Below are 22,958 nucleotides of genomic sequence, written 5' to 3' on the forward strand. Positions count from 1 at the left end.
AACACATATAGGAGGCCCAAGGGCCAGGGTTGAGCCAGTGCATCCAACCCCGCCGAGCGAGGATCTCTCCGTCTGCTGAAAAAGCGAGGGACTTTGGCGTTTGCACATGACGCCATAAGATCCATTAAGGGAGTCCCCCATTTGGCACAAATCTGAAGCAACACTTCTTCTGCCAGTTCCCATTTCGCCGGGTCGATTTAATGCCTGCTGAGAAAATCGGCTTGCATGTTGCTCTGACCTGTTATGTGAGCTGCTGACAGAAGCTGCAGGTGGAGCTCGGCCCAGTGGCAAATCTGAGCGGCCTCCGCACTGAGTGTCGCCCTGACGATTGATGTAGGCCACCGCTGTCATGTTGTCTGACAGAACCCGGACAGCAAGCCCCTTCAGAGTCTTGTGGAAGGCCATCAGAGCCTGGAATATCGCTCTTAGTTCCAAGCGATTGATGGACCACCCCGCCTCCATGGGTATCCACTGACCCTGAGCATAGCTTCCCTGGCAATGCGCTCCCCAGCCCAAAAGGCTGGCATCCGTTATCACCAGGCACCAAGAAGGAAGCACGAGTGGCATTCCTTGTCGCAGCATCCTGTCGGAGAGCCACCAATCCATACTGCGCCGGGCCGCAGGGAGCCACGTTAGTCTGCATTGATATTCCTGGGAAATCGGAGATCATTGATGGAGCAGGGCAATCTGCAGTGGCCTCATATGCGCTCTTGCCCAGGGGACCACCTCCAAGGTGGCCGTCGTCGACCCCAGCAGCTGGACAAAGTCCCAAGCTCGAGGGCGAGGCATCTGCAGGAGCAGACGGACCTGATTCTGAAGCTTGCACCTCCTGTGGTCGGGGAGAAAGACCAACCCCAAGGCCGTGTCGAACCTGTTGATTTCATGGAACAGTGTTGCTTTGTTCAGTTAGCTAGCTGTTTCTTTTCTTCTGTCCCTTCTTTGTATGAATGTTGTTGGTCATCCAGTTAAGGTATTGCACTAGACTCCATCTATGGAGAGTAATGTTACAGAAATAGTTATCTGTATATAGCAGTTGGGCTTTAGTACTTCACTGTCCTATTACTGAATCTACACTGCACTCCTGTTAGAAAACAATTCAACATTGTCATTGCTGAAAAATGTATAAAGTGCACTGGTGTGTTTGTTCATATGTTCATAGATCTTAACATAAACACTCCATGGAAACTTCGCATCACCTGTGTGCTGCACAGTTTTTCAGTAGTTGAAAATGTAAGTTGAACAAAATATAGGCGCCACTTAAAAGAAATAAGGGTCTTACTGAAAACGGCAACTGTGATCTGAAACAGATTGTCTAGGTGATATCTAGGCCTCTACAGATTCAGGTTTTGCACTAATAGAAGAGGACAAGTTTGAGGGGAAAACACAGAATCAAGACCTCAACTTGCCAGTATGTATAAATATATATTTTTTTATTTGCCAATTTGTTTTTGGACAATGATACTCAGTTTTCTGATTGTCATTTAGAGCTGAATATTTCCTGTTTTGCACTGTTTGCCCTGACTCTATTTTTGTATTTAAGTTTCCGGATTCAGACAGCACCTGCTGCTGGTTTTAATTCTTAAGCTGTCCATCTAGCCGTAAAGGTTTTACAGAATTGATAATTTTAAATGAGGTTTTATGGTGATATGATTTGGAGACATAACTATAGATTATATGCAGTTTAAACACCTGAAATATCTTTGAGGCTCTCATTATAATTTGAACTGTTCATCTTCTGCCTTGGTTATTGATATATTTTATCTCCGGTTGTTGGAGAAATAAGGGGAGTTCGCCTGCTTTGCTTTTAACACCCTTAAATGTTTAGCATGCCTTAGCTATGAACTCTGTTGCAATTTACTTATCTTTAGGATGCATTGTTTTTTTTGTTTTTGTGTGCTGCTCTGGTAGGGTGTTCGTACTCTATAAATAAACTGTATACAGTGTTGTTTCTGGTCCTATTAGATGCTTCGATGTCTACAGTTTTTACCTTGTTTTATGGCACATTTTCTCTGCATGCATTATGCTATTCATATTTAACTCATTGTGGAGGACGCCTCTGAACTGCTGGCCGCAACCCGGCGGCTGTGGAGCATTTGTCAGAGCGAAAGGAGTTCCTCTGTTGAAAACGGCCACATTGAGAAAACCCAGCAGAGCGCCCCGGGCGATACCTGAGAGCTTCACGGAAGCGAGGTCTGGAAGAAGAGGGAAACACAGGACCCTTGGAAGAAGGCCTCGGCCTATCCTCAGGTAATCGCTGGGGCTTAGAATCCCTTAGATCTTCTCCAAATCCTCTCCAAATAACAGGAGGCCCCGAAAGAGTAACCTCACCAGCCTTTGCTTAAGAGGCCATGTCCGCCGCCCAATGCCGCAGCCAAAGAAGGCAGCGGACAGAATCCGCCACAGACATCTGCTTAGCCGAAACTCTGACCAGATCATAAAGGGCATCAGCCAAAAATGACAGGGCCGACTCCATCCGCAGGGCAACCTCAGAGAGGGACCCCGCACCTTCCACGGGCTGATCCACCGCCTGTTGTAACCAGGAAAGACATGGTTCACCGAAGAGCTGAAAAAACTTAAAACACAAGTCAGGAAATTAGAACGCGCATGGAACAAAAAGAAAGATGAACAAACACTAAATGCCTGGAAACTACTTCGGAGGAAATACAAATATACCATAAAACAGACTAAAAGACTACATTACAAAACAATGATAGGACCCAACTACAAAGACACACACAAACTCTTCTACCTTGTGAATAAATTGCTAGACACCTCACCAGTTACAAACAACAGCAAAGACATACCAGATGTCGACAACCTTGCGAAATACTTTAAGGAGAAAATTATACAACTACGACTCAAAATACCCGCCAGCACTATTGAATACGCCACACTTCTAGACTGTCTAGACCCAGAAGACGGAATTTACCCAGCAGACAGAACCTGGACCGAATTCGAATTATTATCAGAAGACCTCATCTCTGAAACACTTAAACGTTTTGCTAAATCCTACTGCAAACTAGACAAATGCCCAAACAACCTCCTGAAATCAGCTCCTCGACAATTTGTAATAGACCTAACGAACCACGTAAACTTCATGCTACAAAACGGACTCTTCCCAAAGGAAAAGGAAAAATCTTACTCACCCCAATACCCAAAGATACAAAGAAAAGCGCAAGCGAAATAACCAATTACAGACCAGTAGCATCCATACCAATAATAACCAAAATAACCGAAGGGATGATAACAAAACAACTTTCAAACTATTTAAACAAGTTCTCAATACTGCATGATGCCCAATCAGGATTCCGATCGAACCACAGCACAGAAACAATACTAATTACCCTAATGACTAAATTCAAACAAATAATCGCAACCGGCAACAACATACTTCTCCTACAATTCGACATATCAAGTGCCTTTGATATGGTTGACCACGGAATTCTATTGCACATACTTGAATACTTTGGCATCGGAGGAAATGTCCTAAACTGGTTCAAGGGGTTCCTAACCCTGCGTTCATATCAAGTCACATCAAACTCAAATACGTCCACTTCATGGACACCTGAATGTGGAGTACCGCAAGGATCACCCCTCTCACCAACCATTTCCAACATAATGATGATCCCATTGGCAAACCTCCTATCAAATCATAACCTCAACCCATATATATACGCCAACGATGTAACAATATACATCCCTTTCAAACAAGTTATCAAAGAAATATCCAACGAAATCAAAGTCTACACATCATGAACACCTGGGCAGATACATTTTGACTGAAACTAAACGTGGAAAAAACTCAATGCCTAATACTCACCTCCCAATACAACACAAATGAATTTACCACCTTAAACACACCAAAACTAAACCTTCCAATCTCAGAAACTTTAAAAATCCTTGGAGTCACTATCGATCACCATCTAACACTCGAAACCCATGCAAACAACACAACCAAAAAGATGTTCTACTGCATGTGGAAACTGAAAAGAATAAGACCATTCTTCCCAAGATCCGTCTTTCGCATCCTAGTGCAATCCCTCGTACTCAGCCATCTGGATTACTGCAATTCACTATACACAGGTTGTAAAGAGCAAATACTGAGGAGACTTCAAACAGCCCAGAACACAGCAGCCAGACTCATCTTCAAAAAACCAAAATACGAAAGTGCAAAACCCTTATGAGAGAAGCTACACTGGCTCCCACTTAAGGAACGCATTACTTTTAAAGTATGCACATTAGTCCACAAAATTATTCACAGTGAAGCGCCAGCCTACATGTCTGACTTAATAGACCTACCATAATGTGCAAAAAGTGGGAGTACAACCAAGGATACCAGAAACTGGAGGATGTTCTTAAATAAAAAACTTTACTGAAGGTTTGAAGACTTGACACAACGTTGTGTTTCGGCCGTCAGGCCTGCATCAGGAGTCTGCTTTTTCATCTGCATTACCAATAGTGCGTGCAGCGCTTCTGACGGACTTTTTTTAAATAGTCTTTTTTAAAGACTACTACATCATTTTTGAAGAACCAACCTCATTGCTATTTAGTAATTCTCCGTGCAAGAGACTGCTGTAAGATCTTCAGAGGATTTCCATCATCATTGCTCTGCAGCACTCTGCACAGCAGACTCCTGATGCAGGCCTGACGGCCGAAACACGACGTTGTGTCGAGTCTTCAAACCTTCAATAAAGTTTTTTATTTAAGAACATCCTCCAGTTTCTGGTATCCTTGGTCGTACTCCCACTTTTTGCACATTATTGTTTTTACCGTGGGGCGCTTGAGTTCTCCGCTTGCTGGCGGATCTTCTCTCTTAATAGACCTACCACCCAGGAACGCTAAAAGATCATCTCGAACTTTCCTTAACCTCCACTTCCCTAATTGTAAAGGCATAAAATACAAGGCGCTGCACGCATCAACCTTTTCTTACATAAGCACGCAATTCTGGAATATACTACCACGCAACTTGAAAACAATCCACGAACTAACCAACTTCCGCAAATTACTGAAGACTCATCTCTTTGATAAAATTTACTGTAAGGATCAATACACATGAAGTCTACACTCACTGTTCCAGAAATACACCAATACATTCTTTTCTGAACTCTCATCCCCCGTAATTTTATCACACTTAAACCTTCACTCACAAAAAATGTTATACCGAATGTTCATTTGCTAAGGTTCTATTACCCTATTAATTCCCCGTTGTCTCTTTCCATTGTTCTTTTCCTTGTCCTATTTCCTAACGATACCTTGACTCTGCCTTCGCTTAAATTCTCACAATGTAATCCATAACTGAATTGTAACAAATCGTATTTCCATTATTTACAATGTATTGTAAGCCACACTGAGCCCGCAAATAGGTGGGAAAATGTGGGATACAAATGCAATAAAATAAATAAATAAACATGCGGGCTGCATAGGAACTGCGAATAGACGCCCTTAACGCAAGGCCCGATATTTCAAAGGACCACTTCAGCGCTGATTCTAGCCGCCAGTCCTGCATGTCTTTCAAAGCGACCCCTCCCTCTACAAACAGAGTGGTCTTTTTAGTCACCGCCGTGACCAACGCGTCCACTTTAGGCATCCCAAAAAGGGCCAAGTGAAACTCACTCAGAGGGTAAAGCTGACCCATAGCCCTGGCCACTTTCAAAGGCCCATCGGGGTCAGACCATTGAGCAGAAATAAGCTCCTGGATGGAGTCATGCACAGGAAAGGCCCGCATAGGCTTCTTAGTACTTGCCATCCTAAGATTAACAGAGGAGGCATCGCCCACGGCAGGATCATCAATCGAGAGGGCCTGCAAGGCGTCAGTAATGAGAGCTGGCAGCTCGTCGCGGTGGAAAATCCGAACCGCATTGGGATCATCCGAATCCAGTGGCAAAGAGGCACCCTCCTCTGGATCCTCTGTCCATGAGGGCCTGCCAGATCCCTCAGACTCCCCATAGCCAGACCACCCGGGGGGGGGGGGGGGGGGGGGGAGGGAGATGCGCCACTTTCAGACGGGGAATTTACCCGTCTATGTTTAGCGTGTTTCCAACGCTCGGGGGAAGAAATAACATCTGTAGCCATCCCCGGGGCATCAACACCCGGAGGGAAACCAGAATGCAACACAGTGTCAGACACCTGCGGCAGAGCTCTTCTCAGCATGAAGGCCTTATGCATCAGAAGAACAAACTCAGGGGAGAAAAACTCACCCTGGCCCTCCATCCCCGAATTAGGCGAAACGGAGGTTGGAGCTCCTCTGGCAGCCTCGAAACGAGGCGTCCCCCTGCACTCAGACTCCTCCGCCATCGCGGAGGTCGAGGCATGCGGAGCTTCCAAAATGGCGCCCGCTGCCAACTCCATCGAGCGGAAAGAATCATCGCTCACCATGCTCATACTAGCTCGAGCGTCTAAGGAGCACGTACTGCAAACCCCGCTGCTGACCTGCGCTTAACACAGCGGGAGCGGCGCTGAACTCCTTCAGCAGCCATCGCCCGAGTGGACAGAAATATATCAATAAAATGGAGGCTTTGCGCCAAAACTTGCCCCGTTCAGAACGCTGTCCATGGGAGTTATGATTCTGCCGGTTTGGCTGAGGGGGAGGGGGGGGACGTCTCTTCTGATTGGCTGCCAGGGGTTGTGCTGACGTCAGGGGATAGTACTTTAGCCTGCAGCTGAAGAGTTTCTCTGCTTTTGCGTTACTTACGCTTGGTGGTAACAGGAAAGCCTGATAGTTTTCTCTCAGAACGTGCTCTAGGTTCTGACAGGGATCTGTGTTGTGTTAGAGCAGTGATGGCGAACCTATGGCACGTGTGCCAGAGAGGGCACGCAGAGCCCTCTCTGTTGGCACGCGCGCCATTGGCTCAGCCACTTCCAGCCCCCCTCTGAATGAGTCATACCTGCATCAGGCCGGCCTCCTTCCCTTCCACCCAGCGCCAGGCCACCCCGCCCCTCCCTCCTTCGAGCACCAGGGCCTTCCTTCGAGCACCAGGCCCCCCGCTCTGAAATTTAAAGGTCATACCTGCTCAGAGTTAAGGTGTCGGCAGCGGCAGTGAAAAGCGGCCTTCAGCCTTCCCTTCGTTCTGTCTCTCAAGCGCTGGTCCCGCCCTGAGGGCGGGGCCAGCGCTTGAGACACAGAACGAAGGGAAGGCTGAAGGTGCGCCGAGCCAGCGCTTTTCACTGCCGCTGCCAACGCCTTAACCCCGAGCAGGTATGTGTGTTGATTTCCTTTCCCAAATCTAAACACATCCACAGCACTTCCTTTTCTTGTGGCTGAAAATGCACGTGCTCTGGGGGAACACCCGGAACAGTTGTTGTCAGCGTTATTAAGAAACAGAAAGTTCCCAAAAGAGGCCCGGGAAAGTAATGGGAGGGTTCACTGGTTAAAAATTGCAGTTGTTATGAAAGATCTTTCTCTGCTAAAAGATGTGTAGAGCAGCAAAGAGAAGAAACATGGGAGAAATAAATACCCTACAGAAAGAAAGGGTCAGGAAAGAAAAAAAGCGAGAAAATAATTGCTTTTTTTGCCGCTTCTCCTAAAGCTGTTTTTATTTGGAACCTGGGAGATGGGCAGAGCTTGGGGTATAATTTATGGAAGCCATGCTCAGCCCTTTCTTATGCCTGTGCTCCTTGGGTGTCCTGCCCCCAAGAAGGAGCTGAGTAGAGAATAGCAGATGTGCCCATGAGTGTGGAAGGAACCCAGGGCAGCCTTCAGCAATCAGCTCACGCTGCTTGTCAGCAAGTGCCACTGAGAGAAAAAAAAAAAACAACAACAAAAAATACAGTAACAGCAGAACACTGATCTATCAGGGCACACCGTCATCAAAAGATTTGTGAAATTAAAAAGAAAAAAGAATTCTGACAGAAAAACAAAATCACCAGACAACAAAGGTAGAAAAAAATAATTTTATTTTCATTTTAGTGTTTGGAATATGTCCAATTTGAGAACTTATACCTGCTGTTTTATTTTGCACTGGGTATACTGGAGCTGTAACAGCTTACAGAAATGATACATAATGAAAAAAAATCATGTTAATTTTTTCCCCTATACTAGTATAATATTTTCAATGTCTGATTATATGCGCCATGGCTGGTGTAAGGGGTGTGGCTATCATAGGGGTGGAGTCATCTGTGGTGACCCCGCCCATAATGAGTACCGGCACCTGTTGGCACTTTGCGATAAATAATTAGATTTTGGGTTGCTGTTTGGGCACTAGGTCTCTGAAAGGTTCGCCATCACTGTGTTAGAGTATTCTTTTCCTTCCCTCTGGGTTAGCTGCTGCTGTGTGTGTGTGCATAGCTCTGTAATCAGGGTCAGCTGCTCCTTTGTTTAGTGGGGGCTGGGCTTTGCTCAGCCTCTGGGGCTCTGGGCTAAGTGATAGCTTTCTCCTTTGTTTGTTTGTTTTAAGGAATTCTCTTCCCAGTGTCTGGGCCTGCTGGCTCAGTGAGTTTAACCCTTTGTGTACTGTGTGTATGGTGTTCCTGCCTCTGCCAGTGTGTTTATTCTATCGGCCCTGCTCCTTTTCTCAGGGAAGGGAAGCGTTCTCTCTGATTGTTTGTTGATTTATGGAACTCTCTCTCTGCTGGCTCTACAAGCTTAACCCTTTGTGTTCTGGTTGCCTCTGTCTACAGTGGGTTTGAGGCAAAGGCTTTCTGCCTTCCTTTTGTGTCTGGTTCCTCTGGCTTCTGCCTGGGGCTTCCTACCCTGGTGGGGGGGTGGGGGGTTGCTGTGTCAGTTCCCCTGTCCTGCGCTAGTCCCCTGGGTAGGCGTGGCCGCTCTGGTCCTTTGTTCTCCCTCTGCCCTATTGCTGGTGTTCAGCGCGTGTCTGGCATCTTGGGGCCCGCGGGCCCTCTGGGTTCTTTCACCCCTCCCTGTGTGTGATTGGGTTCCAGTTCAGCCGTGAGGCTCGCACGAGTGGCTCTGTGTGCGTGGGTTCCGGTTCGGCCGCGAGGCCCGCCTGTATGCCTATTTCCCTTCTTCCTGAGGGACTGCGGGGAGGGGTAGCTTAGGGGTATTGGATAGCTGGGGTGTGTGGTGGTGGGTCGGTCTCCCCTTGGCCTCGGCCAGGGCCCAAGGGCTCACGACCAACCCAACAGATTACAGGGAACCTCCTCGGAGGAGCTAGGCACCACTCATCACAGAAGACCGAGTCAACGAGCTCTGGTCAAGCTGCACTGAACCAGAATCTCTGGAGAAAGCCTCAGAACAGCCACGCAGTAAAAGCGCGCTTTTTTTTTTTTTAATGCTGAGAGGAAAGTTGGAGGCAGGTAGCAACAGAGGGACTCCGGGAGGAGGGGGGAATGGGTAAGGCAGGGAAAGGGCGAACCTATATGCCTTTAAAGTGGGCACCACCAACCACAACACCCCTGCTCAACTGGCAAAGCACAGGAGCCACCCCAGACAGAAATCCAGGAGCTGATCAAGCTATGTCCACACCTGCTGGGAGATAGAAAAATATTGAAGGCAGATGGGGCTAGACGTCCAAGGGTCACTGTGGTTCTTCAATGTTCTCTATCTCCACCTGCTGGTAGGCGGATACCACCCATCAGTTAATGGATTCATCTGCTGTTGATGACAAGGAAATTCTTATGAGTGTCTCAGCGTTTTGCGCTAGCCGATTTGCATCACAAGCTAAAAACACTAGCGCACCTTAGTAAAAGGCCCCCTGAGGGTTTCTTTTACAAAGCTGCGCTAGCAATTCCTTCACGGCAAATAAGAGGAAGTCCATTCAATTCCAATGGGTTTCCTCTCGTTTGCCATGCGGGAATCGCTAGTGTGGCTTTGTAAAAGAAGCCATTAGTATTAAGAAATATCCTAAGCTTATTAAGGTCATAGAATACTTAACATACATTTTCAATTTTTCCTAAACACTTTGATGGAAAATGTAAAGAAATTTCCATGAATTTGCAAAACAAGCTCTCGTAGTCAAGGAAGGACTTGCATCTTTCCTGTGTATCCCTACACAAGTCAGGAAAACACCAAACTCTATGATCCAAAACCAAATTTAAACATTGCTTGAAATATGATTTAAGGATCAAAATCTTTTATTTTTAAATAAAATAATTCTGCAAGCTATTTGGAGCAAGTAAGCTTGGATGAACTGTCAACCACTTTAAAACACACCACAAGAGGAATGTTTCGAAAGAGGCCTATATAGGATGCGTCAGTGCGTGGATGGATGTGGAGGGAAAGTGAATACAGCATATGTAAAATTTTGGAAACCCTTCTAGTTGATTCATTACTACTAGTTTAAGTTGTTAAGAAAGGCCCAAGTTACTAGATGAAGACAATTCCATAATCAAACAAATACTCTGACCACTGTAACTTTTAGGTTGTGACTATGTTTTCTAACTTTCAACAACCATGGGGGTCATCCAAGCAGCTATGTTGAGAATTGCAAAATGAATATCCACTCTTACAAAAGCAGGTGAAAACCTATTTTAAAAAAAGAGTATGTAAATGCTTCTAGCTACCGGTTTCAACCACCAAAAACACTTAAGTTCCATGAACTACTGAAGGTAAGAGAAGATCTGGAAAACCAAGAAAAATTTCCAACAGACTTGCCTCAAAACTAGTCAGATTTGCAAAACAAAGCCCACAGATCACTGAATGATCAGTTGAAAATTTCAGCCAATACTGGAATTGTTGTCCACAGGTCCCTGGTATAGCACGCTTACACAATGATCTGCATGGAAGAGTTATTAGAGGGAAACTTTTCTCAGCCTCATCACAAAAGTCATTAAGTATGAAAAAAAAATGTTGACAAGCCTGAAGCTTTTTGGAGCAGATTGCCTTGTACTGATGAAACAACAACAACAAAGAAAAGTATTTGACTACAACCATGCAGGACACATTTTGAGAAAAAAAAAAAAAGGGGGTGGGTGTATAATTAAAGACAGAACATTTTCCAATCATTAAGAGGGTAAGGGGGGAGGAGAATCAGTACATTAAGTATTGCCTCACTGGGCAAGACCAAAGGTCCATCAAGCCAAGTATCCTGTTTCCAACAGAGGCCAATCCAGGACACAAATACCTGGCAAGATCCATTATGCTTTGTGTATGGCAGCAAACACCACAACAGTTAGAAGGAAAAGATTAGTCTAAATATCAAAATAACTTAGAAGCTAATGTCCCAGTCACTGAAAGCTAAAGAGGATCCACATACGTGGAGAACTCAATAGATCCCACGGGGCAGCACTTATTGCATCAGTGCTTACTCCAGTGCCTTACGGTTTGACACAACGGTCTTTTTTAAGACCAACTTTATGTTGCTATTTCAAGCCTTCTGTTTTTCAACCTAAATGTAAAATTAGACCATCAGTCTTTCCTTAAGACATAAGACTCCTGATGCAGGCTGCCAGACCGAAACACAACGTTGTGTCGAGTCATTTCTAAGGAAACATTAAACTGTGTTGATTTTATTATTATTATTTGTTTGGTCCCAGTTCTTTGGACAAGCCTGGTTTACTTTTCCCACTTCTTTTATCTCTGCCAGTCAGTGAAAGAACAGAGATTGGATACTTCAGCAACACACAGATCCAAAACCTACTTTCAGCAAAGAACAGCCTTCACAATCCCCACACTTGATTACTGAAAATCTGTGAGGCAATCTCAAACACGCAGAACTCTTCTAACTCAAATAATTCTTAGGTCTCCTTGCTTTCACTACAAGTAAAAGGGGGGGGGGGGGGGGGGGGAATTCCATAAGCAAGAACAGAAGGACACTTAGGGGGTCTTTTACTAAAGTTCAGCTCGAGTTACCCGCAGCAGGGCCCATAGGAATAAAATGGGCCCTGCTGCAGATAACTCGAGCTAAGCTTTAGTAAAAGACCCCCTTGACTGGCTTACAGGAATGTTTGAAAGCATTATTTGTGCCATAAGGAGGAGCTACAAAGCAGTGACTGAAAATGTGCACAACCAAACTGCTGAACCCGCCATATTTACCATTTTATTTATAACAACATTTATACCTCACAATATTCCAACTTACATTGGTTCAATATGGCTCACGTTAGGCCGTATAGAGCATATACAACATTGGGATAGTGAGAGTAACTTACAATGGGACAAGGACGTAACAGATCAAGTGCAACATAAATGATGGAGCAACCGAGGGAACGGCGACTGATCTAGGTTGTCATGGTCCTCGTAGTAGAATTTTCTGAAGAAAAAGGCTTTGAGGTGTTTGCAAAAGTTTAGGTATTGATTTATGCATTTTAAGCTTTTGGGCAGGGTGTTCTACAGGTTTGTGCATTGGTATGAGAAGCATACTGAGCGTACAGTCTTATAAATTAATTTCTGGCGTTTGGGGTATTTTGAATTTCAAAAAATATGCAAATAAATAGTAATCATTGATTAAACCTGCAGAGAGATTATTTAGCTCTGCACCATTTAAAAGCCTCAGATGATGGTAGACTGTGTGTGTGTGTCTGTCTGTCTTAGGGCGTTAAACGCTAACGCACCCTAGAAATGCAAAGGCACATTAGCGCTTAACGCGCCTTAAATATACATGCGAGTTAAAAACGCACCTTAGTAAACATACCCCTAAGACTATTTAACTGACATTTATTTATTCTGTTATATTTACACTGGTGTTTTTCTAAGCCGGACCATTTCTCTACCGCATCTAGAAAAAAGGGGCTTTTTGGGGGGCTGGAAAATTGCCGTGCGGCAAAATGAAAGCCAGTATGCACCTATTTACAGTTTGAGCCCTTTACACTACCCACTGACTTAGTGGTAAGGGCTCACCTGTTACCTGCACAGTAACTATCTAGTGCGTGCCAAATTGCTGATTACTGCCGGGAATGCCCCTTCGGTAGAAAATAGAAAATTATTTTCTACCGTGGGTTTTCAGTGCGCACCAAACTCAGAATTACCACCAGGCACACGAGCTAGCTAGGCAGTAATGTGCCTTTGTAAAAGGGCCCCACAGAACATACAGAGCCAGGTCCTGCTTTCTGCAGAACCTCCTTCAAGTTCTTTCAGCCACAGGTGGAGCTTCAGTGCTTTCCTAGCTTTTCTTTTGGCCATATGAATCTTCTCCCATGTCTACACTGCCAGCTCAGAGGGGGCTACTGCACTGTACAAAATTTTTGAAAACAGAGGTGTGCCTTGGTCTTGAGAAGGTTGGGAACACTGACCTAGGAAGTCAGATGTGTAGTTAACAGTCACACTCCTTTTGCTGATTATTTAAGGTACGAAAAAGCAGGGCCAGCTCAAGGGGTTGTGGTGCTCTGAGCCAGCTTTCGTGAAAGCAAAGCAACACCCTCTTACCACTGTGAGCCAGGCTTCTGGTGCCCTTGTGCTTAGGCATCCTGAGGCAGTGCTTTGCCTGGCTCATGCCTTAAGCAGGCCCTGTTTAAAAGCCTAGTGGCACTGGAAAGTGGCTCCTGGAGAGAACTGAGGATTTTATATGTTCTATCCAAGAGAATACAGATAGCTTATAAGAGGGAAAAAATACACTTCCACATAGAAAGAAATATTTCAAGCAGTAACACCCTGTGGCTGGTAACTGGGGTGTATCCTTACCATTGTAAAACAGATTACTGGGCATAGTCCAGATGGTCCTTCTACTACCATGTTAATAAATGGCTCTTATTTCAGTGGCGGCTGAGGTAGTAAAACTAGGCTTAGTATCATTTATCTAATTAGCTAGAACACAAAAACTTGAGATTTTAAAATTAAAACTATAATTTGAGATTTTTTTTTTGCCAAGGTAACTATAATTATGTTTGTAGTTAAAAACATGGAAAAAAAAGTTGACAGCTGGACGCCCCTCCCATTCTGAACAGCCCTGGCCTCTATAGAATCACAGACTGTATAGCTAGTTGATGGCAAACTGAAATTGTGGCCATTATTTCCAATGTGTTTGATGCAGCTGTTAGCGAAACATGGGCCCGGGTTTGAAGAACACCAGCACCAGATTAAATTTGACAGATCAGCAATCTTCTAAGTTTTGTAATAGTTGAAAATATATTTGTATAGGTTTTGATTGCATTTTGATTGGTGCTGGGCATTTTTTTGTCAGTTGGACTGTTTTTTTTTCCACTAGACTCACCACGCACCATATATTGAGTGGAGTTTTTTTTTCTTTTGTTTTGGTGGTTAGGTAGTCAGTGTTTGTAACTGCTGTAGCCGCTGTGCTTGGACATTAGTCCTGTTTGGGGTGTTTAGTACCGAGGCATTCCTTCCATTTTTGTAGTTATTTATGACTGTTGTAGCTACTAGTTATCTAATAACAGCTAGTAGACGATCTATGGAGTTATTGTATATATACCTGCTTATCTCTATTGTTTTGATATCTGCTTCACAATTTCAGAAAACCATTCATGAATTTTGATTACTATAATCATGTTTTAAGTTCCTGTGGCTACTTTTGAATTACAAACTTCAGGATCTGTGTTAATCATTAAACATTTGCCCTATCAATGAGGTTTAGTTTCAAAAGCATCTGATTAAAATGAAAAGTGAACTATGCTGACCTACCAAGATGACAGTATCCTTGGAATTTTGACGATACGAATCCCACAGGTATCCTGAAACGTCTGGTTATCTGGGGAAACTATGGGCAATTAATGGGTTCACTCTACTCCATAAAACTACATATGCCTTCATGAAAGTGAAGAATTCAAATTTGAGTGCCACCACCCATACTATATATCTGGAGTCAGCACTAAAATGTATACTGGCTAACTACAGCTCATATTCCATAATAAATTAATACATGTAAATTGACATGATTAAAAATTGATCGGTGATTAACACCAGGTCTATGTCTGCGCACTTTTCTAAATATAATGTTGTTTCGTACTGTTTTTGTAATCCAAAAAAATAAAAATCAAAGTTTCCTGAAAACCTTCAATTAAAAAAAATATTACTGCACAGACTTAGCCATCTCCGATGTAACGACGAGCTTGAGGTTCTGATTTTTATTAAATAAAAAGGCTCAGAGCCTATCAGTAGGGTGGGAGGTGATAACCAGGGCCTGAAAAAAAAATAGAAGTAATGACTTAGCCGACCCGCTAAACCGGATCAACAACCCGGGTAAAACCGATATACTCTCGGGTAGACAGCGCATCCTTCAGTTTTAACTGCGCAGCGTGACAAACACTTGCTTTTCTTCCCCCACAGTATGAACCAAGCCATCATCTGTCTCTCGGGTCTAATAATCCTGAACCGAAGCAAGTTATGCAACCCTCCCTCCTCCACCCACAACTGCCCGCGCACTCACCTCCTCCAAGAACTTAGAGACGTCATAGACACTGTTGTGCAGAATGATCCAGGTGCTTTTGCTGTGGTTGTGTTTCTTGATCTCCTCCAAAGTGTAGTACTGCACGCATTCCGACATGTTCGGCATCTGCCCGTTCGCATTCAGCCTCACTAGTCCTCCGCTCTGGTTGCCTCTCTAACTCCTAACCTGACTAGTCAGTCAGTGCAGTAGGCGGATTCGGCGCGACCAAAGAGAAGGCGAGGGGAATCTAGAACAGAGCACGCACACCAGCTAGACGGCGTCCTGATTGGCTGCATGTCTCTTCCGGCCCTTGGAGGAGTGGCCCTGATCGGGTTATGTTGTGTAACCAAACCGAAGTGATTTTGAACTGTGTCCTCGTTCGGAGGTAAACCTAGATAAGAGGAATACCACGAAGGCTGTACATTACATTATCACTGTATGTACAAAATGTTATATCAACGAAGCTGTGGAGAGCAGCACGCTCTTAATATAGATATGAATATAGCGCCTAAATCTTCCCTTCATAAACTTGTTTTGCAAAACAGGCACACGTTTTCTTTCCATTACTTTAGGTTTCTTGCAGCGGTGAGGTCAGGTTGAGGAGTGAATTACAACGGCTGATGCAAAATCGACTTAAGGACAGAAGTAGGAAACACAAATCAGAGTAGTCGCCTTCCCTCTAGGTGCCCGGCCCGCAAGAGACACGAACGATCCAGAGTCACTGAGTTCGGATGAACTTGAGTAGCCCCGCCTCTTGCGCTCGCGCTCTGGTCAGCGGGGGAATGTTCAAAGGTGATGAGGGCGGGGCGAAAACTTTATGCGCGCGTTCACGAGCAGTAGCAGGGAGACTAGAGAGAGAGCGCGGGCTTCTCTTCAATAAGTTTCACTGTGTAAGATGACAATTTTACTGAGGGAGAAGATTTTATAGTTTCAGGGAAATGTGTATTTATCCTTGTGGTAGGCTTCCTTTTGTGTTTTGGTGCAATGTATGTTATTGTCAGTGCGTTTCTAGTGAAAAAGGTGCCGGTACTCAAATGCCAGGCCACCCTCACTGAGGGACCCACCCCACAATAGCCAGGCCCCCCTGAAAACCAGTCTCAGATCTATGACAAGGCAGAATTGGTGTGTAGAGCCTGAACTCTGGGGACCATGGGTCAATTTTAGCAGACAATGGAAAAGATGCTGGTACTCAGTACCCCCTCAAAAAAAGCCCTGGTTATTGTGAGGTTTCTAAACTTGCCTCTAGCGCGCCTTTGTAAACTGGGCCCATAGTTTTCAGGTGTTGGTATAGGTCTCTGTCTGGTCAGAGTTAAAGGACAAACAATCCACATTCATTTTTTAAAATTGTGTGGTAGGTGACCAGCCATTTTCTCTGTACTTAACCTTTAGTTCTTGTTTCTTTCATGTACAGTCTGTCTTCACCATTCCAAGTTTATATAGATGCCTAACCTGGGGTTAATAGGAATGTCCTATGCACTTGCCTAGTGCACACCTTGAACTGATATATTTCTTAGTACATAAACAGATTTTTATTTTTGATGGTTTCAGGGCTGGGACTCCACATGCACCAAAGAACTCGGTGAACTCCAGTTTTATTATTCTGAACCAACTATTTACAGTAGAGTCTCATGCCTAGATGATCAAAAGGCCCGTGCTGATACAAACAACTGTCTAAAAAATAGGGCTGGAACAGTGCAGGGCTTTACTGCCCCCCCCCCCCCCCAATAATCGGAGATAATAGCATGCAAATTTATATGGTGTGAAGCCCCGCCCAGTGCACCCCAGGATGCACTGGGCAGAACTGGGCGCCACCAATTTTAAGGCAGCGCTGCGGAAGAGTAGGGAGTGTACCTCCTCCAACAAAGGTAGGGGGTGGGAAAAAGGGCCGCTAGACCACTAGTTGGGGGGGGGGGGGGTTGATTTGCGGCTCACTGGACCATCGGCTTTTCTGGGGAGGAATGCGAGGGAGGGGTTAGGGAGCTGGAAACCCCCCCCCCCGACCTTGTGTCGGGGGGGGGGGGGGGGGTCAGAGGGACTGGAGGTCCACCAGACCTCCAGCCCCCGTGTCACTGGCTGGGGGTCGGGGTTCTGCTGTAGGGGGGTTTGTATTGGAGGAAATGGGGGGCCTGCTAGCATGCAAATGCATGCTGGATAGGGCTCACCATTCCTCCCCAATGGTCTGTAAACAGCGCCAGCTCCGAGCTGCTGTAGGGTTTTCCGCGGACAGTGCGCCAATGTTTGGCTCGCTGATCATTGGGGAGGAATATGTTTAGCACGCATTTGTATGCTACTTGCGCTAAGATCCCTGTTGAGCATGCATTTGCATGACAGTTGCATTCAGAGCCTATGAGCGCGTTGTTTCACACGCTCGGGGGCTCTGATCATAGGGCAGTAGTAAATGCAGACGAAAGTATAGCACTAATAGCCTCTAATGCCCACGTTTGCTTCTGATCATGTGCCCATCAAGTATCCAACGTAAACAGAACAGGCCCAATGTCGGATAAGTGAAAAGTCAGATTATACGGAAAACAATGGGAACCTCTCAAACAATGTACGGAAAACATACTTTATACATGAACAGCAGGCATAGGGTATCTTTAAAATATTGTTAGCCTAGTGGTTAGTGCAGCGAACTTTGATCCTGGGGAACTGGGTTCGATACCCACTGCAGCTCCTTGTGACTCTGGGCAAGTCCCTTAGCCCTCCATTGCCGCAGGTACAAATTTCCGCGGGAGGTGGTGGAGATGAAAACGGTAGTGGAATTCAAGCATGCGTGGGATAAACATAAAGGAATCCTGTTTAGAAGGAATGGATCCTCAGAATCTTAGCCGAGATTGGGAGGCGGGGCTGGTGTTTGGGAGGTGGGGCTAGTGCTGGGCAAGACTTCTACGGTCTGTGCCATGAAAATGGCAGATACAAATCAAGGTAAGGTATACACAAGAAGTAGCACATATGAGTTTATCTTGTTGGGCAGACTAGATGGACCGTGCAGGTCTTTTTCTGCTGTCATCCACTATGTCACTATCCAGCTTATTTTTGAAAGAGAAAGACGCCCATATTTCAACCCAAATCGGGAGATGGGCGTCTTTCTCCTGTGTGCGACCAAATCGGTATAATCGAAAGCCGATTTTGGTCGTCTTCAACTGCAATCCGTCGCAGGAACGAACAAAGTTGACGAGGGCGTGTCGGAGGTGTGGCAAAGGCGGGACTGTCTCCGTGGTTATCGGCCAAGGAGAGATGGGCGTCTTTAGCTGATAATCGAAACAAGAAGGGCGTTTTGGACGAGAATTTGGTCTGCTTTATTTGGACCCTTTTTTTCAAGGTCCAAGTCCCACAAAAGTGCCCCAACTGACCAGATGACCACCGGAGGGAATCGGGGATCACCTCCCCTGACTCCCCAGTGGTCACTAACCCCCTCCCACCAAACAAAAACCCACTTTAAAAACTTTTTTTCCAGCCTCTATTCCAGCCTCAAATGCTATACCCATCTCCATGACAGCAGAATGTGTTCTATCCTCTGACAGCCTTTCCCTGGTTCTGATGTGACTCTCGGGTGAATGTGACACCTTTTCTGTTAAGGGCACTGCAGAGTCACATCAGCAATGCATTGTGGTGGGTGTAGGGTATTGGGCTTCGTGATTCCACTAGCTTGTGTTAAATGCTCACGATGTTGGTAGTTGGTAGGCTCTACTCCCATGGTGCTTTTCCCCCTGCTTACTGGTTCAGAGTGTGCCCTGTTTTGTTTCAGGTAGTCCATGAAGTAGTGGCCATTTTTGTAACACAGTTTTAGATCCCTTTCATGTGTTAGCCACGTTACAGAACTTTAGTTCTTCCCTTGAATGTTGCTGAAAGAGGGCATTCCATATCATCAAGCTGATCAATCCATAGACTGGTGGGTTGTGTCCATCTACCAGCAGGTGGAGATAGAGAGCAAACTTTTGCCTCCTTATATGTGGTCATGTGCTGCCGGAAACTCCTCAGTATGTTCTCTATCTCAGCAGGTGGTGGTCACACACAGCAGCAGCTCTGGCTAGGCCTCCAAGCCTAATTTTTAGGTTTTGTTGAGTGCCTGGGGTTGAGGGCTCTTTTGAGCAAGTGCAAACCTGGTGGTGCCAGGTCCCTCCTTTTCTCCCCCCTCCCGCTGGCTCCGTTAAAAAAAAAAAAAAAATTTTGAACGTCCTTAAAGGCGTTTATTTCGACGTTTATTTAAACGTTTATTGCAGCTACTCACTGGGACACCAGGTCGTTACAGCTCGGAGCGGACAGCAGGTAATTTTTACCTTTTTATAGCGGGCAGGGGGTTCCCCGATTTATCTCCACGTGGCATATGGCGTCGGAGGGCGAGGGCGTAAAGAGTCGCTCCCCGGATCGCTTGGGCGCTTCTAGAGGGGATGCGGGGGTCTTAAAGCCTGATTCGCCCTTGTTGGGTGACAGTTTCGTGGCCGATGAATGTCCCGGTCCTTCCTCCGGCGTGGCGATTTTTCCCGCCATAAACGCCCATCCCCCGCTCCTCGCCTCCGCCATCTTGGCCGGCCACGCGGCTCGGACGGCTTCTTCTTGGGCCGCCCTTGAGGTTGGAGACATTAATGCCATAAACGCCCTTAATTTGGGCGACGGCACAAAAGGGCTAAAGTTAAGCGCCGTTCTTCCCGCGCGGCTCCTTCGTCTCCTCAGATGTAGATGAGGGCAGCGTATCTGAGGTCTCCCAACGGTCCTTTGCGGATTCCTTGGAGGAGACGGATCCCCGCTCAGATGGAGCGGATGACCCCTCTGCAGCGCGGCTTTTTAGCTCAGAGGATTTGTCCAACCTGTTGGTACAGGCCATGGACACTTTGAAGATTTCCTCTCCGGAGGACGTCTCTCCCTCAGCCCCTGTTGGCTCTGCCATTATGCTGGGGACGAAGCGCCCGCCTAGAACCTTCCACGCGCATGATGCCATGCACACCTTAATTGCGGCTCAATGGGATGTCCCGGAAGCGAGCCTTAAAGTGGCTAGGGCTATGTCCCGCCTCTATCCTTTGACTGAAAGTGAACGTGAGGCCTATCTGTGGCCTACCGTGGATTCTTTAATCACTGCGGTGACTAAGAAAACGGCGTTGCCGGTGGAAGGTGGCACGGCCCTAAAGGACGCCCAAGACAGAAGATTGGAGGCGGCCTTAAGGTCGTCCTTTGAGGCAGCTGCTTTAAGTTTGCAGGCCTCAATTTGCGGCTCCTATGTGGCCAGGGCGTGCCTGACTATGGTGCAGCGGGCTTTCCCCTCGGATCTTTCCTTGAGGGCTGATTGGCCGGCCCTGGAATCGGGCTTAGCCTATTTGGCAGACTTGCTGTATGATGTCTTGAGGGCCTCAGCGAAAGGCATGGCTCAGACAATCTCTGCGCGGCGGTGGCTTTGGCTGAAACATTGGTCTGCTGACCACGCCTCTAAATCCCGCCTGGCTAGATTGCCTTTTAAAGGCAAGCTGCTCTTTGGGGTCGAGCTGGACAAAATCGTGACCGATCTCGGCACGTCTAAGGGCAAGAAGTTACCAGAGGTCAGGGCTCGGGCTAGTACTCGCCCTGGTACCTCCAGAGGACGGTTTCAGGAAACCCGTCGGTACCGCCCGGGCAGGTCGGGCTCCTCTGCCCCCTCTTCCTTCAAGAGGAACTTCTCCCCCAAGCAGCATTCCTTTCGCAGAGACCGCCGTCCCGGAGGTGCTCCCTCCGGTCCTCCCCCAGGGTCTTGTACCCAATGACGGGGCCTGGGTCCACGCCCCAGTGCAGATTGGAGGACGGCTGTCCTCGTTTATGGGCGAGTGGACCACAATAACTTCAGACGCTTGGGCGCTGGAAGTCATCAGAGATGGCTACAAGCTAGAGTTCTGCCGACCCTTAAAAGACGGGTTTGTACTCTCTCCCTGCAAGTCTCCGGTCAAAGCTGTGGTAGTGCAGCAGACCTTGAACAATCTGATCCGCCTGGGGGCGGTCATTCCGGTGCCAGAAAATCAGCTTGGCAAGGGATGTTACTCCTTTTTCTTTGTGATTCCAAAGAAAGGAGGTTCTGTACGGCCTATCCTCGACCTCAAAGGGGTCAATTGGGCCTTGAAAGTTCGGCACTTTCGCATGGAGACCCTCCGCTCTGTTATAGCGGCAGTGAAGGCAGGAGAGTTCCTGGCATCCTTTGACATCAAGGAAGTGTACTTGCATATTCCCATCTGGCCTCCTCATCAACGCTTTCTGCGTTTTGCAGTAATGGGCCGACACTTCCAGTTCAGAGCCCTCCCGTTCGGGTTGGCTACTGCTCCGCGGACCTTCTCCAAAGTAATGGTGGTCTTCGCGGCCTTCCTGAGGAAGGAAGGAGTTCAAGTCCATCCTTATCTGGATGACTGGTTGATCCAAGCCCCCTCTTATGCAGAGTGCGGCAAAGCTGTGAACCGGGTGGTTGCTCTTTTTGAGCTCCCTGGGTTGGATCATCAACTGGGAGTAAAGCCAGCTGCGCCCGACTCAGTCCCTGGAGTATCTGGGAGTTCGATTCGACACCCAAGTGGGCAGAGTGTTCCTGCCAGACAATCGGATTGTCAAGTTTCAGGCTCAGGTGGACTAGTTCCTAGTAGCCTCTCCTATTCGGGCTTGGGACTACGTGCAGCTGTTGGGCTCTGTGCCGGCCACGATGGAAGTAGTGCCCTGGGCAGGGCTCATATGAGACCACTACAACAATCTCTGCTGCTGCGCTGGACTCCGATGTCGGAGGATTATGCTGTGCGCCTTCCCTTGGACCCAGCAGTGCGCAAGGCACTGAGCTGGTGGACGCAGACAGACAAGTTGTCTGCAGGAATGCCTCTGGTGACCCCGGAGTGGATTGTCATCACGACAGACGCCTCTTTGATGGGCTGGGGAGCCCACTGCTTGGGAAGGACAGCGCAGGGGCTCTGGTCTCCTGCAGAGGCAAGTGGTCTATCAACCTCCTGGAACTCAGAGCCATTCGGTTGGTGTTGTTGGAGTTCATCCCGGTACTGGTGTTGAAGCCTGTACGGGTCCTGTCGGACAATGCCACGGCTGTGGCCTATGTCAACCGCCAGGGAGGTACCAAGAGCGCCCCTCTAGCCAAGGAGGCCATGAATTTATGCCAGTGGGCGGAAGCGAACCTGGAACAGCTGTCAGCGGCCCACATTGCCGGAGTCATGAATGTCAAGGTGGACTTTCTCAGTCGCCATACCTTGGAGCCCGGAGAGTGGCAGCTATCTGCTCAGGCGTTCTTGGGCATCACGAAGCGCTGGGGCCAGCCGAGCCTAGATCTGATGGCGTCATCGGCCGATTGCCAAGTGCCGCGCTTTTTCAGCAGAGGACGGGACCCTCGATCCCTGGGAGTAGATGCTCTTCTCCAACGGTGGCCGACACAAGAGCTTCTCTATGTGTTCCCGCCCTGGCCCTTGTTGGGCAGGGTGCTAGACCGGGTGGCAAAGCATCCCGGCAGGGTAATCCTGGTGGGTCCGGATTGGCCCAGACGTCCCTGGTATGCGGACTTGATCAGGCTCTCAGTCGGCGATCCTCTGCGGCTGCCAGTGGAGCAGGGCCTGTTACATCAGGGTCCCGTGGTGATGGAGGATCCCTCCCCCTTTGGTCTTACGGCCTGGCTATTGAGCGGCAGCGTCTGAGACAGAAGGACTTCTCAGACAAGGTCATCGCCACTATGCTGAGAGCGAGGAAGCGCTCTACTTCTACTGCTTACGCCAGGGTTTGGCGTATCTTTGCAGCGTGGTGTGAAGC

At 47.2% G+C, this 22,958-nt stretch overlaps 1 protein-coding gene across 1 annotated transcript in view; it reads right to left on the reverse strand.

Moving 5' to 3' along the window:
* The window catches only part of LOC115476426 (cytochrome b5), a 96,244-nt gene extending 80,788 nt beyond the window's left edge, over nucleotides 1-15,456 (reverse strand). The window contains exon 1 of the mRNA XM_030212800.1: nucleotides 15,216-15,456. Within this exon, the coding sequence (XP_030068660.1) occupies nucleotides 15,216-15,341 (126 nt within the window). The 5' untranslated portion in view covers nucleotides 15,342-15,456. The remainder of the gene's footprint in view (nucleotides 1-15,215) is intronic.
* Between the last annotated feature and the right edge of the window lie 7,502 nt (nucleotides 15,457-22,958).

This window comes from Microcaecilia unicolor, chromosome 1 (assembly GCF_901765095.1).
Source record: "Microcaecilia unicolor chromosome 1, aMicUni1.1, whole genome shotgun sequence".
Lineage (NCBI taxonomy): Eukaryota > Metazoa > Chordata > Amphibia > Gymnophiona > Siphonopidae > Microcaecilia > Microcaecilia unicolor.